The sequence below is a fragment of the Microchirus variegatus genome (genome assembly GCF_963457635.1).
Source record: "Microchirus variegatus genome assembly, chromosome: 13".
Lineage (NCBI taxonomy): Eukaryota > Metazoa > Chordata > Actinopteri > Pleuronectiformes > Soleidae > Microchirus > Microchirus variegatus.
The window spans coordinates 14510809-14529541 of NC_139814.1; the positions used below are offsets into that span (position 1 = coordinate 14510809).

General features: G+C 42.4%; 2 protein-coding genes across 4 annotated transcripts; both read left to right on the forward strand.

Moving 5' to 3' along the window:
* Positions 1-237: 237 nt before the first annotated feature.
* On the forward strand, positions 238-4370 carry matn1 (matrilin 1; the record flags this gene model as incomplete). The annotated part of the gene is made up of 10 exons (XM_083900048.1): positions 238-325; positions 1490-1674; positions 1755-1919; positions 2016-2238; positions 3074-3196; positions 3304-3476; positions 3570-3801; positions 3876-4028; positions 4127-4223; positions 4328-4370. The coding sequence occupies 10 exons, from the start codon at positions 238-240 to the stop codon at positions 4368-4370; spliced, it is 1482 nt and encodes a 493-aa protein (XP_083756174.1).
* A 2655-nt stretch (positions 4371-7025) lies between these two features.
* sesn2 (sestrin 2) lies at positions 7026-16110 on the forward strand. 3 transcript variants are annotated; one of them, XM_083900113.1, is made up of 11 exons: positions 7026-7843; positions 8850-8915; positions 9521-9709; positions 12058-12240; positions 12451-12678; positions 13266-13389; positions 13822-13937; positions 14128-14211; positions 14918-15024; positions 15105-15249; positions 15488-16110. In XM_083900113.1, exons 1-11 carry the CDS (start codon positions 7502-7504, stop codon positions 15572-15574), a joined length of 1671 nt encoding a protein of 556 aa, XP_083756239.1. In that variant the 5' UTR covers positions 7026-7501; the 3' UTR covers positions 15575-16110. The 3 variants fall into 3 exon arrangements, with proteins under 3 accessions (XP_083756239.1, XP_083756238.1, XP_083756240.1); XM_083900112.1 differs by having other exon boundaries at positions 12451-12677; positions 13259-13389; XM_083900114.1 differs by lacking the exon at positions 7026-7843 and adding an exon at positions 8457-8527 and having other exon boundaries at positions 12451-12677; positions 13259-13389.
* The last annotated feature ends 2623 nt before the right edge of the window (positions 16111-18733 follow it).

The window sequence follows — 18733 nt, forward strand, 5'->3', positions numbered from 1 at the left end:
CACACATTTACCCACACACACACAGGATCTGTAAAGGGGGGCCGAGGGTGTGAAGCACTTGCATTGATAACGTGCAGCTCCCAGTCATTTGGTCTCACTCTGTGACCGTCCCCCTCGCCTGGAACTCCCTTCGCCCTGCTCTCTCTCTCCCTCTTTCCTCTCCAGCCTCTCACTTCAGGACCGTCCGCAGACCTGCTTGCACCCCTGCGTTTAGCCGTCACCCGCATCGCTGTCACCATGACGCCTAGCCCGCTGTTGTTGCTGCTGCTGCTTGGCATTATAGGAGCTCAAGCCACCCTGGACATGCGCACAGCTGCCGCCATGGGTAAGAAAGATGACCTTTAACCCCTAAAAATGATCCTAGTTTTGTCTGAATCGCACATCTGACACTGGTTTTACCTAAAAGTCTTGACGCTTGTGTCTTGCACTGCTAATATTTGATGTGTAGAGTGGAATCACAACTGATAAATCCTGTTTTATATAGAGTTTGTATTTATGTAAAACAGACAAAAGTCTTTTTATGTGTTTCAGTTTGACCCTTTTGACTTTTAGTGGAAAGTTCAACTATTTATTCATCACAAATTTAGATTCATCCCAATTGCAATTTGTTTTATTTGCACACACCAGTTAGTGATAGTGAATCAGGAGAACAGGAGCAGTGGTGGTTGGGTGACTTGCTCAGGGGCACCCCAGCCTTTAATCTATCCCAGGCTTTGAACTGGCAACCCTCTGGTTACAAGCCCAATTCTCTTCTTCTTGGTCCTGGGCTGCCCCTCTGTCAATACATATAAAAAAGTAAACAATTAGACAATATTACTATATTTATTGCTTAATTTTGTTGCTGGACAGAAATGTGTACTTACACTATTTGGATGCTGTGTGTGTGGTAGTGGGGGGGTGGGGCCGGAGGGTTGGAGGCAGAGAGGTGAAGGGCAAGAAGGGAGATCAGTGATGTTTGACAGACGCTGGCAGTTTTAACAAACCAGCAGCTCGTTTTACGAAGACACAAAATGGCTAAAATCACAATGAAAATAGATCCCAGCTCTTAGCGTCATTAGTAACAGACGACTTGACATTATTGTTTTTCTTGTGACACACGTAAGGCAGAAGTTGGGTTTGTTCAGCAAGAGTGTGTCGGGAATTCCAATTTGAACCACTTTTCATGCTCGTACTCTGTGAAATTATCTTTTTTTTTTCTTTAGTTGTCAAAGTAATGCTAAGAATTTATTCATATTTTGTATCTTAAGATCTGTGCAATGATGGTTTGAATTTAAATTCACAGCTCTTGTTTTCTCATTTGATCTTTGCTTCTTTAGCATCCTTATTTATCTGTCCGACCTTTCCTCCATCTCTCCCTCCGCCTTGCCCTTATCCACCCCTGTTGCCATCTCATCCGTCTCCATCCCTCCCCCTTTTTCTCCACTCTTATGCATTGATAATTTAAACTGTGATTCTGTGATAATCATGTTTTCCCCGTTTACACATACAGCGGCAGGTTTGTGTAAAACCCGTCCGACAGACCTCGTGTTCATCATCGACAGCAGCCGCAGCGTTCGCCCTTCAGAGTTCGAGCAGGTCAAGGTCTTTCTGGCTAAGGTCATTGAAGGACTGGACGTTGGACCCAACGCCACCCGTGTGGGAGTTGTCAACTACGCCAGCCGCGTCAAGAACGAGGTACGGGAATGATTTAGTATCATGTTCTTGTCGACGTTGTGTCACAAACCCTGTCTAATTTTGCACCCGTGCAACTGTAGGTGTCTCTCAAAACTCACCGTACCAAAGCTGGACTGGTTAAGGCCGTGACTAAGATCGAGCCCCTGTCCACTGGAACAATGACCGGTCTGTCCATTCAGTTTGCCCTGAACGTGGCCTTCAGTGAGGGCGAGGGCGCTCGTGTTAAATCTAACGATGTCAGCAAGGTGAGACGCACATTTTACACCGAGCCTCTGACAACATTTTCTCAAACAAATCCTTGTCCATGCTGCATCTTCACTTTTCACGCTCGCTCGTCGCAGGTCGCCATTATCGTGACAGATGGCCGCCCCCAGGACACCGTGAAAGACGTCGCTCAGCGCGCACGCGACGCCGGCATCGAGATTTTCGCCATCGGTGTGGGACGTGTGGACATGAGCACTCTGAGGCAGATGGCCAGCGAGCCTCTGGACGACCACGTGGACTACGTGGAGAGCTACAGTGTCATCGAAAAGCTCACCAAGAAGTTTCAGGAGGCCTTCTGTGGTAAGTCAGGATGGAAGGTAAGAAGATAAGGAAAGATAGGGGTTGTTTAGGAGGGATTGTTTACAGTTAGAGATGCAGAGGGGTAAAAAAAATAATCAGGGATGGAGTCATTGAAGGACAATCCTAATCCATGCATACCTTCATCCCACGGAGAGAGGTCTCTGCTGGCTTCCCTACAGTATATTGAGGGTAAGGTGTCAGAACTGTCATCTTTTCCACTTTATTATTGTTCCCTCCCTTTTGTCCTCCATGACAGTTAAGCCATCCAAACTCATCCTATACTCCCGGTGATGGAGGGCATTAGAGCAGGAACAAGATTTTTTTTTTTTTTTGGAAGGAAATCTGATGCTGGCCATCAGTTTAAGTCTGATCTACCTGTGATTACAGATCCATCAGTGATATTCGTAAAACCTCTCGTTATCGATGTCCCTTGGCGTTGATAGTCTGTTGCAGTTCTGGCTGCTGCCTCATTTTTTACAGCAGCCAGTCTTGCTGCAGATGTTTCCGTCCAAGGACAGAGCCGCATGTTTGCAGTGTTGGATTATCATTGGATAAGCCTGAGCGTTAAATTTACTTATTTACAGATGATGTGTATGAAGGCTTCTCCAATCTTTTCCACCTGATTGTTTTAAGGATCCACTGGATTCATGCGTCGTTGTTGAAAACAGGCACCTGCTGGTCACAGTGGATCATTAAAAAAAAAAGAGATTCTAAAACTGACATAGTTTCATTCTCTCCTCCTAACTCCCAAACACCCCAACCCTCCTTCGTGTGTCAACACATTTACTGTGTGCACGTGTGTGTTACGCACCCACACACACACACACGCTCACAGTGTCGGACCTGTGTGCCACTGGAGATCATGACTGTGAGCAGGTATGCATCAGCTCACCTGGATCATTCAAGTGTGCCTGCAAAGACGGCTTTACCCTCATGGACAATGGTCGCAGCTGCAGTGGTGAGTGTGTATGTTAATGTCCAGTGTATGTCCGTATGAAGGCATTTGTCCTGATCACATGCTGTGGTGTGTGTGTGTGTGTGTGTGTGTGTGTGTGTCGTCGCCAGCTTGCAGCAACTCTGCGACAGACGTGGTCTTCCTGATCGATGGCTCCAAGAGCGTTCGCCCTGAGAACTTTGAGCTGGTCAAGAAGTGGATCAACCAGATCATTGACAAGCTGGATGTCTCTGACAACAAGGCTCATGTTGGACTGGTGCAGTACTCCAGCTTAGTCAGACAGGTACACGTCTGGGGTTTTTTTTGCACGAAGAATCACCACAATAACCCACTTCCTTTGCTTCCTTAACGTCTTGTTTCTTGTCCTCACTCGCAGGAGTTTCCCCTGGGGCGCTTTAACAACAAGAAAGACCTGAAGGAAGCTGTGAAGAAGATGGCCTACATGGAGAGGGGAACCATGACAGGTCAGGCCCTTCGCTATCTGTTGGACAACAGCTTCACCCCAGGTCAGGGCGCCCGGCCTGGAGTCACCAAGGTTGGCATCGTCTTCACTGATGGACGCAGCCAAGACTACATTGGAGAGGCTGCAAAGAAGGCCAAGGAAAACGGTAAGGAGAGGAAGTTGTAATAAAGGAGAGTGGTGTCATGTGTTGTGTGACAAATGCACGTGTGTGTGTTTCAGGCTTTAGGATGTACGCCGTTGGAGTGGGCAATGCAGTGGAGGATGAACTCAAAGAGATCGCCTCTGAGCCGACTGCAGAGCACTACTTCTACACCGCCGACTTCAAGGCTATGACCCAGATCGCCAAGAAGCTGCAGATTAACATCTGCCAAGGTCAGACTTTGCTATTAAATACAGACATTAACAGAAACTTGCATCGTGTCACTCTTCCACACCGATTAACTTAAATCATGTGCTTTGTGATCCCACAGAGGATGACCCTTGTGAATGTGACTCCCTTGTAAAGTTCCAAAAGAAAGTAGAAGATGCCCTACAGGCACTAACAAAAAAATATATCCTTTACAACAAGTGAACTGATGTGGAGAGGGAGGGGACTTTACGGTGTTGTTATGTATTCTTGTCTTTTTGATCGTTTTTTTTAATGTTGTCCTTGACAAAATCTTACTAGAGAGCATGTCGAAGAGGATCGCCATGCTGGAGAACAAGATCGTCTGAGGACACAAATCCCACTCTTTGCATCTTTATCTGCATACTCACTCACGTACACACACACACACACATACACACGTTTTTACTTCCTGTAAAATGCTGAAAAGAACACTGTGTGTGTATGAACCCTTACCTCCGCTTGTATCCTGAGCCCTCAAAAAAACCACCTATTCCTCCTCCTCCTCTTTTCTCCATCTTACCTATTTCAACCTTGGGTCTCCTGGGACACGAAACGCTGGTTGCCATGGGGACCACGCCTCTTTGTGTGTGTGTGTGTGTTCTGAAGGTCGTCCTCCATAGCCAGACTGTGTGTTTGTTAATAAAACTCTTCCCTCATAGGGAAATGGTGACAGTACACTGAAAGTTTTCTTTTCTTAGTGACTGCCACGGTGTTGAATGTTCCTAGAAGAGTCTGGTTATAATGTCACTGTCATCTTTCCTTCTCTGCCCTCATATCTGAAGACTTCATCTCTCTACTCTTACCCCCAATCGAAGGTATCTAATGGTATATATATATATATATATATAAATTAATATAAGATATATGTCTGGTAATAACTGGTACACATTGATGTTTTTTATTATCCTAAATAAAGGTGATTCAGGAGGTCAGACACACACAGATCTCCATGGTTTCAGTTAATCTATGGGCTTCGGGGACCAGGCGACGAGAGGGATGTTGCTAATATAAATGGTCAATGCTTTTAAGTTTGGTAAAAAAAAAAAGTCTTAAAAGTACTTTGTTTCTCCCAAAATAACAATGAAAATAAAATGAATTGGGTCCATAGGCTATTGCTGATCTTTGGAGTTCAGGTCAACGTCTTCATTTTATAAACAGCTTTTATTTGAAAGACATCAATTGGGCTATAATTTTACTATATTTGTAAGTTATTCATTTGTTGTTTTCAATAACGATTTTTATAAATGCTAAATGTATGAATATATTATGATACATATTTTATATTATATAAAATGTGTTTTTTGAAGGATGGAAGGTGTCATTTGCCATCAGTGTGGCTATTTTATAAACAATGAATTCAAATGAATAAAACATAAATTACTTAATAACTTTACCAGACAGAACAGATATTTACTGTTAAATTAAAGATATATGTATATGTAGAAAACAGCTTTCCATTTGCATTTTGCCATTGCACTTTACTGACATTAATCTACTTTTAAACTGAGAGGAAATCATTGTGTTCAGTTTCTTTTAACTAGCAATTTCTTTATTGATAACAAAGCAGGTCTCAACACTCTAACGCATATAAAACAGCTACACGTAATTATAGCATAATAAGAATAAAATGTGTCTTCAGAGATCTAAATGTTGGGACAAATAACTCAAATTAATCTTAAATAAAAAGAAAGTCACAGAGGTACAGAACATGAGATTTTACAATGACTAAGAGATTTTTTTAGGGTTTCCATTAGGGATAGTACCAAAATAAATGGCCCCAACCAGCATAATGGTTACCCTCAAAGGGGCAGATGCAACTATCATACAAAATAAATATAAACAAATATAATGTAAACTAAAGGTAACTACTCTGTAACATATTGCTAAATAACTTTCTGTATTTATTATTTCTTCAATTTCACTCGTCGCATGATGCATATACAATGATTCACTGCGATCTAGTGGCAGGATGCTGTCACTTTGCAGGTAACGCAATCGCCATGCATTGTGGGAAATGTAGTCCATGGTCAACGCACGCCTTAAAGCAGCAAAGGCCTATTTTAACACAGATTTTTAAGACCAATTAATCACTCGCGGGCCACATAAAATGACGTGGCGGGCCACATCTGGCCCCCGAGCCTTGAGTTTGACACGTGCTCTAGAGGAAATGATATTCACTGCTGTATAGAAAATGTCCATCTCTGTGATAGACAGTGATATTGTGCTGTAGAGCAGGGGTCTCAAACTGGCGGCCCAGGGGCCACATGCGGCCCCCCAATCGATTACATGCGCCCCCCCACTTAATATCATGTTATAATGAAAACATGGCCCACGACCTCACCGTCTTTTAAACACAGTGTGTAGCTGAGGCACAGCTGCCAGCAAGGTGATAGAATATAACATATGTTTGTTAGCAATGTATTTTATAACAGTAATAATAAGACATTTGGTCATAATTATCCCATTATTAACTGTATTATATACAACATTTATACGCTTGTTAGGGCAGTGGCCCCGAAACGGCTCCTGGTACGAATTTTAATTACAGTTGTCCACACTATTATTTATGTAATTTAAAATAAATGTCTGTTTTTGATATTAATACATTAATTTTGCATCATTAATAGTATTATTAAGTATATGTGTGATATTGTGAACAGTCCCCCCACACAGACACACTTTTTGTTCTCTAGGCCGGCCCCCTCTTGACCACAATAGATGCGCATTGGCCCCCAGGTCATTTGAGTTTGAGACCCCTGCAGGCGTGTGAGAATGTGGGACATTTGCCCTTACAAATATCTGTGCACGCCCCTGCTTACAATTGTATGACTTTTTTTGCAGTCCAGTAGATAAAGTAATAAGACGATAGAATTCATTTCAAGCAGAAATGAAGATAATCGGGGGGAGGGATTTGGACAAATTGTTTTTGAATTAAAGCGACGGCAACGTCACCGTGACGTAGCATAAGTGAGCCAGAGGCTCTCGGGAACAGCTGAAGTGAACAGTCGGCTCAAACCTTGCTGCTGAGTCCTGTCGATGCCCCATACATGCTGATTTAGTTTTTAACCGTGTTGTGTTCAGGGAGTCCTCCACAAATATGCACTTCTGCTTCAAAGTGTCTCCATATTTAACTTAAATGCGCTGCTCAAACACGGCAGCAGCTTCTACTTAGGCTAGCGGCTAAGGTAGCTCAGAAAGCTAACATACCGTGTCTGCGGGACAGGTAGCCCGGGCATGAAAGCGGAAAAGCGGACGGATTTGAAGGTGGTCCTTCTTCGTTAATGATTTGTGTGTGACACGTTATTGCGTAGTGAGCTAATAAGTGGCAGCAGATACGTCAGTGTTTGGCAATAAAGACAAGCACCTGCAACAAAGCCAACGCCAAAAGGTTGAGCTAACAGCGGCTAGCTGCAACAGCGACAGACAGCCCGAGACGTTTCTGGGGCTGAGACAAGAGATGGCCAGTTACCCTGCAGCAGCCTCTATCTGCCGAGCTAACGGAGACAACACACCGGGACGAGTGTCCGGCGGTGAGCGCTCATGTCGTCGCCACACGGAGTTAGAGTCAGATATCGTCCCCACAGCGAAGAGCTTAACGCGGCTGTGCAGCAGGGACGAGGACGAGCGGGTAGCGGCTCTGGAGGAGCTGAGCCAGCGGGTTCTGGTGCGTTTGGGACTGGACAAGCCAGGTTCGGCGCGGCTGAGTAAGCAGACTCTGCTGCAGTTGCTTCGGTTGTCCCGGTCGTGTCCGCTGCGGGAGGTGCGGGAGAGGGCAATCGAGCTGCTGCGGACTGCACAGGTAAAAAGTTACGAAACTACTGTGTCTTTATAACGTGTGCAGGGACACAGGGATGTCCAGGCTCATGTCTCTGTCTCTGTGTCACATTCTTCTAATAATAATGAGATATAAACATACAGGTGTGCGCTTGATTAAACGAAAAGCACTGACATTTTAGAGGTCTGGTTTATTACAAAACTGTCCCAATGATGTGCTAACGGTTACATAACAGTATTGTTTCAACCAAGGGAGAATAGTGACACCAAGTAACACCAAGTATTGATGTATTATAGTCACAAGAGGCACATTATGAACAACTGTTTACTGAAAACATGTATTTAGTTTAGATCGGTTTGCTTTTCCCACTCTCATGTGCTCGATATTGAATTACTCATTCATTATTTTGTCCAACGCTTTATCCAAAATAGAAAGTAATTAAATCGTCAATATATACAGCACAGTCTAGCTGGTTGCCGTTTTTCTGCGGGTTATTTCATCAGACGTTGATCTGTAAAGGAGGTGATGCAAGACTCTGCTGCGTTGAGCACAAACAAGCTGAGCGGACACGCCCCCTCCTGGTCTCCTGAAACACAGCAGACACGCCCCCCTCGAGGCTCATTCCCTGCTGCTCAATATGAAAAGTCAGAGAGTTGTTTTGAGCTCCTCTGCTGTGGCTGTGGCTTCTCTGTTGTCGGTTTAATGGCTGTGAGTTTTTGTGCTTGGTATTTCAATATTTTTTTTTTTCTCTTGACTATGAGTTATGGTTATGAAACTAGTTTCTCCGGTTACAGTGCAGCTGCTCGGGTCACCGAGTTTAGTCAAGATCCAGTTGGTTGAAGCTGTCTATAGATTTTTGCAATATCAGAAAATGTGCTGCATAAATAGTAGTTTAACATTAACACACTCGACTCATGTGATTGATATGAATCAAACACTTTTGCCTTGGAATCGTGTGTTTTTGTCACCATTTCACTATTTAATCAATATTTATTCACTGTATATTTGACTGTGTCCTTTGTCGTACTAGGAACAAGGAGTTGAAGTACCTCGGGTTTTGGCCCACGGTCCAAGTGCCTTTATTCCTGCAAAACAGGTGTGTATGACGTGTGTACATTTGTTTATAAGTGTCATAAACTTAAAAAAAGTGTAATCTTCGATATCTCAGTTGATTTGAAGTAAGGATGACACACAAAGTCGTTTGTATTTTTGTTGCCAGTGTTTTTCTTGTTTGTCATTAAACAGTTACTGCTTTTATCTCGTAATTTTACACCGCAGGCAAGAATAGTGGGAGAACAAATCAGTTTTTGTGCCAGGTGTTGTCTCCATATTGAATTATGATTGTGAATAATGACAGGATGGTTTTTGTAACTGTCATTTCTTTTCTTTGTGTGCCGCATTTAATTATGCCTAAAATACTAAAGGGCAAACTGAAGTATTTGGCCAGATACTGCAGCGTCTGTTACCTCATGTCACATGTGTTGTGAAAATGCTGTTTTCCCATGTGTCTATGAACTTCCCACAGGAGAAAGTGGGTGTTTTATCAACCCAGAATGTTTTTTGCCTCATAACACTTGGGGAGGAGGAACATTAATAAGTGAATCATTGCTAATGTCCTCAAGCAAACATAGTTGTTGGTTAATAAGTTAGACAGAGCATTGGTTTTCAGTCTTGAATTTGGTCTCACTTTCCCCTCTAAAGATGATGAAAGAAGACATGGACCAGGAAATTCTCATGGAGTCCTTCTTGTCCCTGGGTCGTGTTGACCACATCACCATGGTGATGGCGCTGCACCCTGCCTACCTCAGCTGCTTCCTGAAGGCCCAGCATGCTTTGTTGGAGCTGGATGGCCCCCTGCCCTGTCACTGGAGACATTACATCGCTATAATGGTAAGACTTCAGATCTGTCTCAACATTAAATGCTTTCCTGTGGCCCCTGGCTACAAACAGCCATTTATGGTTAAACATTCCAATGTTTAAGTTGACTAATTTATATGGAATTGTTTACAGACACATGCAGCACTTCTTAATATTGTATTATTCTGTCACTCACTCATCCTGTTCCCACAATGATGGCAAAGACTTCAGGGGCAATTTTGCTTCTGCATGTTTACCAAAAAAAAAAAAACGCATCTACATTGAGACAGGAGGAGCTCGGATTTAAACCGCTGTTGAGTGTACAAACCGTCCCTGCCTCCTAATCCACAGCCACAGATGTTCACAGCATCTGTGGCTGTGGAACATCTAAATTAACAAAGCACATAAGTCACACACACCAAGTCGACTTTCTTAACCCTAGGTGAGAGGATTTTTGAGGCAGTGGTTTTTGCCTTGTGTTGGCATCTCCATTTATTAGTCGTTTTTTGTTAAATGGGGCAGAAATAACAGCCATAAAGTCTGTAATAGGTTTGTGAACGGCTTCAGGTACATTTATTTAATCCTTTTTATACATAGACACAGTACTAATGGTTATAATATGAAAAATAATGGCAAACTTTGTTGCTTATACTTTCTGTTTAAGTGAATTTTATGATAATTTTGGTATTCTATTGTCCTCTTTTTTTTTTCCTGCCTCTAAAGGTAATTGGACAATATCATAATATTGCAATCATTGGGTTTTTATCAATAACACTGTAATAATGTTTCCCCTGTAGCCCATTGCTTTTACAGTCACAGTGATGGATATTGTCAATGTGGATATGCAGCACATAAAATGATTGAAGTTAAGTTTGGTAGGGGAGTGGGACAAGCTTTTTTTGTTACACTTCTGAGTGTTATTCTTCACATACCTCACATTTTTAATAAACCACATTAAATGTGCGATGTGAGAAGTCTCAGTGTTTGATTAATTTTACATGAATTATGAAAGAATTAAGAATCTTTTTAATTTGCGTAAAAAAGATCAAACAATCACACATCTAAAAATTAATTTGCAGGGATTTGTTTTAGTTTTAGATGTGAAAATGATGTATTTGTTACCGCTACATCCAGTCAGTGGTTAATTGTTATAGGCGACATATTATGCAAAATCAACTATTTAAAGGTCACTTGTAGAGTGGTCCTGTTGCACATATATGTTAGTTATGGAGGTCTACTTACATATATTAACTTGTTTTTATGGTCAAAAAGTTGCTGTAAACGAGTCGATATAAAAAAGAAACATTGTTTTAACAATGTTTAAAAGTAGCTTCGTCGCGACTCCCCGCCGCAGTCCCTTTTATGACTTTGACCCGGAGTCAGACCCAGAGTCAGAAGACACTGTCGCACGTGAAACACCTCCACAACGGACGTTATTCTTCTTCTGCGGTTTAATGTACGCAACCGGATGTGCCCGGACTAGTGCCCGGAGCAGGAGGAACGGCTGTTCCGGAGAACTGCTGTTTACGTAAACATAACGGGATTTTCAGAGATCTCGCTGAGCCCCGAGATTACAATAAAACACAGCGTTCTCAGCAATGGCTGAACTGTTTGTTTCGAAACTTCAGGGCTTCATAAACAAGGTAATGACGCAGATGCACAGATGTACAAAAAAACAGCGTTGATAGGAATTTCCGGTCGAGTTCCTCTTTAATCATTTTAATCCTTATATTTGGGACTCTGGAGGCCCTCTCAAAAAGATGACTCACTCATGTTTTTGTGGTCTGCCTCAGTCTAAGTACAGGAGATAAAACACGCGATGTTGACTTCCGCACTCATTGCTACGTCACGATCAGTCATTCCTGGAATTGTGCAGGCGAGGGCAACAGTATCTGGAAGAGCAGAAGTCCGCGAAGTGTTCTATTGTTGGCTGCACAGTGCAGCACAGAGTTCTACACAAACTTCCAGCCTCAGAGGATTTACGTGTCTAGTGGATACATTTTATATATGACGTCAATGTGCCGTCTGGAGTCGGCAAATTATTGCTTTTCTAAATGTTAACTGCTGTTAGCTGCCGGAGCCTCAGAGATGTAGTTTCCTGTGTCTCATTTGCATTTAAAGAGACGGGCACTCAAAACAGAGCCTTCTGAACAGGGCTGTTTTGGCAGCGTGATTGAACTGCTTCATCCTTAAGGTATTTTGACCAAAGCATGTCACAGACATGTTCATTAGGACACCAGGGAACTAGGTTAACTTCGAGAAATAGGGTGTAATATGTCTCCTTTAAAGTTAACTAAAAGTTTTCACCTTGTTTTTAACAGATCTCTTACACAGCACAGTTTCCTCGTACGTTAACCCTGACTCTTCCTGGTGCTTCACAGGCTGCAGCGCGTCATCACTGTTCGTACCTGGTGCAGCAGCACAGCGCAGGCTTCCTGGAGGCGGGGGGAGAGGAGAGCTGGCTGAGCGGAATCCAACACGCTCCCACCAAACTCCGCAGCCTGCAGACGCTCAACAAACTGCTGGCGCACCGACCCTGGCTCATTACCAAGCAGCACATCGAGGTCAAACACAAGTCATTTGTTCACTCACCCTCTATGACTCACTCACCAGTTCTCTGTTTTGCTCATCATGTATTGTCATATTGGATGACTCTTGCTCACTCGCTATAAATAGACATCCAGTATTTTACTGTAGGAGTGAGAACTATATTTACATTTTTATGACGATCATGGACAAAAAGTAGTTTCACATTTTAATCGTCCGTCCTGCAGGAGCTGGTGTGTCCTGGTGCAGAGTCTCGCTGGTCACTGGCTGAACTCATACACGCTGTGATCCTGATGGCACACGCTCACTCGCTCTCCTCTTTCGTGTGGGCCTGCGGCTTAAGCCCAGAACCCGACCACATTGGAGGCTACACCTTCCGTCCTCCTTCGCCCAGTCACCTGCCCCGTAGTCCCAATAGTCCCCATAGCCCTGCTCACGAGGACGGCCGACAAGAGGTGAGTTATTAAACTATCGTTTTTGGTTGTTTTTTTTGTGAAAGCAGTGCCCAACACACTAATACACAGCGAGTGTTAGCCTCACTCTATTATCCGATAATCTCAATCAGTGATTCACGAACTTTGAGTCTAAACTCCCTTGTGGATTGCAAGATAATTTCGGGGCTGAGCAGATGGAGAAAATTGACGGTTATGGATCGCACACGCCACTCCAGCCTTATTTAAACTCACTCGGGAGTTTGACTTGTTTCTGCTGTTTGCGTTCATACTCGCGTCTCCAGTTTGCTGTGTTTGCCGAGAGATTTGCCCGACGAGAAACGGAAAAAAATTCTAACCCATCACAGGCAGTTGGAACAGATAAAGTGGGGAAAAAACCACTGGTGTTAACTCTGTCTGACAGCGGTTTCAGCAGCCTGTCAGGCAGCTTATCTTTTGACCGAGAAGCTTAGTCTATATGAATAAAAAGAAAGGTTGAATCTTCAGTTTCATATGCCGACACAGTCCAAGTATATGCCAGGTTTACATCTAGTCTGATCCGCCCACAGTCACCTCGGCTCACTTCTCTGTTTTATGTCCTGTTGGTTGAGGGAGCGATGGAGGTGGAGGTGTTGATGCAGAGGATGGTGGAGCTGCAGCAGCAGGAGGAGGAGTGCACGCAGGAGGAGATGGTGACTCGATTTGAGAGGGAGAGGAGCGAGAGCATACCAACAGGTACGAAACAAGCCGATTTAACTCGTGCGTGTCAGTCATTCACCCATTGCACCCATTTTAGCTTCTCTTCACTGGCTGTGCGTGCGTTTTAGAGTTCATTTGATATGGTTTTGCCCTGGTTTACCTCTCTCAGCTGCTAAGGTCAGCTGAGCAGCTGCTCCTACAATTACCACAATCTCAACGGAAGCTTCGACCCAGTATGAGATGTTGATTTTACCTCTTGTTATTCCACGACTAGTTTATTTGTGGTGTTTTTTCATATTCTCTTCTTTATTTTATTGTTTCGTTTGTTTTTTGCGGTCATTTAGGTAGTATTTATATATTTTATTCATCTCTGATGTATAGCACTTTGTTTCAGCCGTTGTTGTTTTTAAAGTGCTTTATAAATAAAGTTGGCTTGGATTGCACTCGCGTCTTCTTGTTTTTATTCAGCCGTGGTGCGGGACGCTCCACCTGACCTGGTGCTGTGCCTGGTGGAGGATCCTGAATTCAGATATGAGGATTTTGCACCCAGAGGAGAGCAGGCTCCGCCCACCATGAGAGCTCAGGTAGATTGAAGCAGTTCTTTCCTAATAATTGAACCATGTGGTGTTTGAATGAGTCGTTCACTTACAGAAATATGTCATTTTGATAAAAAAAAATTCTATCGGTGACTTAAATGATCCACCAATAGTTGCTCAAGGGTGAAAATAAGTAGCCTTACTAACGCATACCGTTGTTTGGTCTTTTGATGTGCAGGATTATTCCTGGGAAGACCACGGCTTCTCCCTGGTCAACAGACTACTGCCTGACATGGGTCAGCTGCTGGATGAGAAATTCCAGGTAGGCACAAAATTCAGTGACATAGATTCACACAAATTCACTCCAGTACTTTTATAAAGATGTGTGGTTACATGGTAGCTCTGTGAGCTCAAGGAACGCAAGCAGAAAAAAAAACAAGGGTTTTTATATGTTTTTACATCACATATGGTGACGGAAGAGGAGACTACACACTAATTATTATTTGATGACTAAATTATTTACCAGTTTTGAGTGTTTTTTAATAATTAAAACGGCTTGTTTCAGCTTTTAAATGTGATTATTTTAAGTTTCTTTTGCTCCATGCAACAAAGAAATCATTAAAACTCAATACATTTGGATGGTGGACAAAACAAGACATTTGAGAAAATCATAATTTCCTGGTTTGGTAAACACTGATCAACATTTATCAACATTTTTCAACATTTTCTGACATTTTACAGCCCAAACAAATACTCCATTCATTGAGAAAGCAATCAACAGATAACTTAATTCTAAAAACAATGTAGTTGCTAACTAATAATGTTAGTTGCAGCCCGAGAGTACCCTGAACTCACCGTCATCTTGCAGATGATGCAAAGATGTGTAGGTTCCTTCATAGAGTGCCAGGTGATTATGAGTAAACGCTGCCATGAAGAAACATTGAGGAGAAAGTGACAAACGTGTTGTTTTGATGCTCTTTGAATAGATGTGGGCCGTTTTATAATGCGACTAAATTGTCACATTGAAGGTGGTGAGCAACTTGACATATCACAGGATGGCCATGCATGAAGGTGTGGACACGCACACTCTGAGAAAAGCGCTGTGGAACTACATACACTGCCTCTACGGGATCAGGTCAGTATAACGGAGCGAGTGTAGAGTAATAATTCTGATCCCTGCTCCGTCACCAACCCGTGCGTATTCTACTTGTACAGATACGACGATTACGATTACGGCAGCGTGAACGTGTTGCTGGAGCGCTCTCTGAAGGTGTTTGTCAAAACCATGGCCTGTCACCCTGAGCAGACCACGGCACGCATCTACCACTCCTTCTGGAGGCACTTCAGACACTCGGAGAAGGTATGAATGTGTTCACATCCACTCCTGACACGCGGCCTCTTCAGGCTGCGATATACCAATCATTTGACATTTTATCTGGTCGCCGTCTCTCCGTGATACCTTTTTTTAACCAGGAATGAATCATTTGACATTTCCGTGTCTCTTCCCTTCATCTCTAAATGTCATTAGAGAGGGAGTATTACAGACGGGGACTTGAAAGTGTGTCACCAAATCATGTTTTTTTTTTCCCCCCTCGCAGGTTCATGCAAACCTGATAGTGATGGAAGCTCGACTGCAGGCAGCTCTCCTTTACACCTTACGAGCCATCACACATTACATGAGATGACAGTCGGTGGAGTTTTTGCAGACGCTGAGCCAGCTGTGACGTTACGTACCACACAGCCCTATGCATTACACCACATGCACAGTAAAGCTTACACGCGCCACACACACACACACACACACACTACACTGAATGTCTATAAATGCATATCTTTAAGTGTTAATGTTTTGATGCTGCTTTGCAACAGGGATGTCTCGTATTTAAATGTGTTACTAACTTTGCACTGAATTGTATCAGGTTCTGTTTCTCCCACTCAGACCTGACGTGGCTACATGTTTGCCACATGTTCACCAGGTGAGCAGGTGGAATTAGGACTGGTATTACTAAATTATCATCATCATCATCATCATCGTCGTCGTGATTCAGGTGTTTTTCCTCTGCAGACATTTAAGTTTATTTGAATGACCCGTTCCTGATCACTTGTTGACTACTCGTGCCTCAGACCTGTGTTTTTGCAGCGCGGCGAGGCTGAGATGGAAAAACAACAACAAAATAACTTGTATTTTTTATATAAAATAAAAAGTTATTTTGTTATCAAAGTGAAACTCTGTGTTTGAGTTTGAATCTGCGTGATCGCACAAACGTTATACTTCATGCTTGAAAACATGTAGTGAGAACATTAGGGCTATTTTATTCATCAATGGATCAATTTGAGTTATTTTTCTGCTTCTTTAAATATTTTCTCTTTTATATATAACAACGAAATGATTTAGACAAAATTTCAGTTTGAGGAAAACGGAAGATATTTGACAATTTATGGACCAAACGAATAATTGATTAATCAATTATGAAAATAGTCGTTAGTTGCAGCCCTAGACCGCGCTCCTAACAATTCGCTTGGGAAGACTTTAAAGCTGTAGTGTGCAAGTTCTGGTTATTTTTATTTTTTTGATAATGTTGATAATTATCAAAATTATTATTCTGTTTCTGTTTGGTCTTCATCAACAGAAACAGTGTGACATTACATTTAAAGATGACTCTCTCCAGTTTTAAAGCAACATTATATACATAAGTTACAAGTGTCAGGATTGATGCTGCAACAACTTTAAACGACTGTTACACTGACACGCCACAAGATGGCGACAAAGTCTTTTAGGAACATTGTTCACTTAATCAAACTGTGTGAATAACTTGATATACATTGGCACACGTCTGTTTTTTGTGTGTTTCTTTTGTTTTAAACCAGCCAGAAACATGCGTCATGACGTCATGAATGTGCACCAAAACGAATGGTTGACATTTATTTGCGACTTAAACATTGTCGTTACTCGGATTTCGCACCTCATTCATTCATTCTTCCTGTAGTTCACACCATGCAGAGTTCTTCACAAGCAGATGCAGTGGTGCTCGGTCACACTGGAAACTGTCAAAGTATGTGTGTGTGTGTGTGCAGCCTTTATATATGAGAATAAGCTGCTCATGCACTACATTCACTTAACACTGGCGATTTATTGAAGAACAGTTTAATGTCGTTTTTCAAATTTAAAGTTGGAAACTTTCTTAGAAGAATAAAATAAATAAGAAGTACTCGTACATTTTTCTAAAGCTACAATCAGTCTAACTTTATTTGTATAGGACTACACACACACACACACACACACACACACACACACACACGCGTCAATACATATCACACATTCAGTTCACACCTGTTAGTTAATGAGGAAACACCACATAGAGAGGTTTAAAGAAAGTATAATACATTTAAACAACACATTTTAACTTAAAGACACGATAGATGAATAAAAGTTGTCGATATTAAAAAAAATGTTCCACAATGTCGTGCTTTTACAACTGTCCGCTGTGTGCGCGCGCGCGGTCGTCTTGGGTTGGACCCTCTGTGTCGCGTGCGTGTTCCGTTCTCCAGTCTTCCGGACGTGGCGCGCGCACTCACCTTTTTCAGTTCACTCACTGGCAGCAGCAGTGGCTCGCGACACTTCATCCCTCGCGAGCCTCTGGATCTCACCCGAAGACTATCGGCTCCCGTCCACGGTGCGCGTGACTCCTGGATTCACCGGGACAAGGACGAGGAGTGTTTTTGTGCGCGGTGAGTCCGCTGTGTTTGTTATTTAGTCACTTTTTCTTTAATGAAAGTTGTGTGATTTAACAACAGCTGGAACATGATGACGTTTGTGTTACTAAAGGTCAGTGTAGGCGTCTGCAAGTTATATTTCTGTTCTTAAATCAGAACGTGGTGGTTTTAGTTCTTCTTCTGTGTCCATCTTTAAACTAAAACTTTACTCTGTGAACATGATGAAACTCTGGAGTGTTCACTGTTCAATAAAAGGAAGTTTGGCTCAGATGAGAAGTTAGTAAAGTACTTCCACTCCTCTGCTCGTCAGATACCACAGAGACAGACAGAGAGAGGATGATGTTTTGAAATCAAACTGTCATCGATACTGACGATACTCTTTGTGTTGAAAGACACAAGTTTACCCCAGAGTTAATTTCTCACAAGTTATTATTGGATGTCTCTCTTCCTGTACAAGAAACTTAAAGGTGCATTATGTAATAAATCTAAAGCAACTGGCCATAAAATCCTCCTAATATGTCACAGAGACTCAGGAATAATGTTCATATAACAAACTGAACTCACCAACAACAACAGTACAGACAGAATATTTGCATTAAAAAAATCTTTAGCAGACTGCAAATCATGTTTATGTTTTTGAAATCATGTTTTGGCATGTGGCGCCACCTACCGCCGTCTACCAATCATTGCAGTCAGTAGAGTCTCAGCCGCAGAGCAACCACGAGTTGCCAGTTATGTCAGAAAATGAAACCTAAAAGACCTCGGTATTTTGAATTTGAATGTAGTAAAGTTTTTTGGCCACATTCTTACATATGGCACCTTTAAAAAGGTATGATAAGACGTATTATTTGGATTTTTCTCAGTAAATGTTTCACTCATCTGTTTGACCTCTTCTGTCGGTAAGTTTATTTTTTGTTTCCAAACTTAATGGCTGTGATTGGTTTAACACACACAGGAAAACCACTGTGAGGAAAAGACACGACTTGACGTTTCCTTAACATGGAAAACACAACATTCACATTCATTTTCTATAAAAATTTGTTTCTGTGTATCTGTGGTGTGACCATGTTGGCATTAATGCAGGTGTTTCTTCCTCCATAATGATGGTGTACCTCCATCTTCAAATCTCA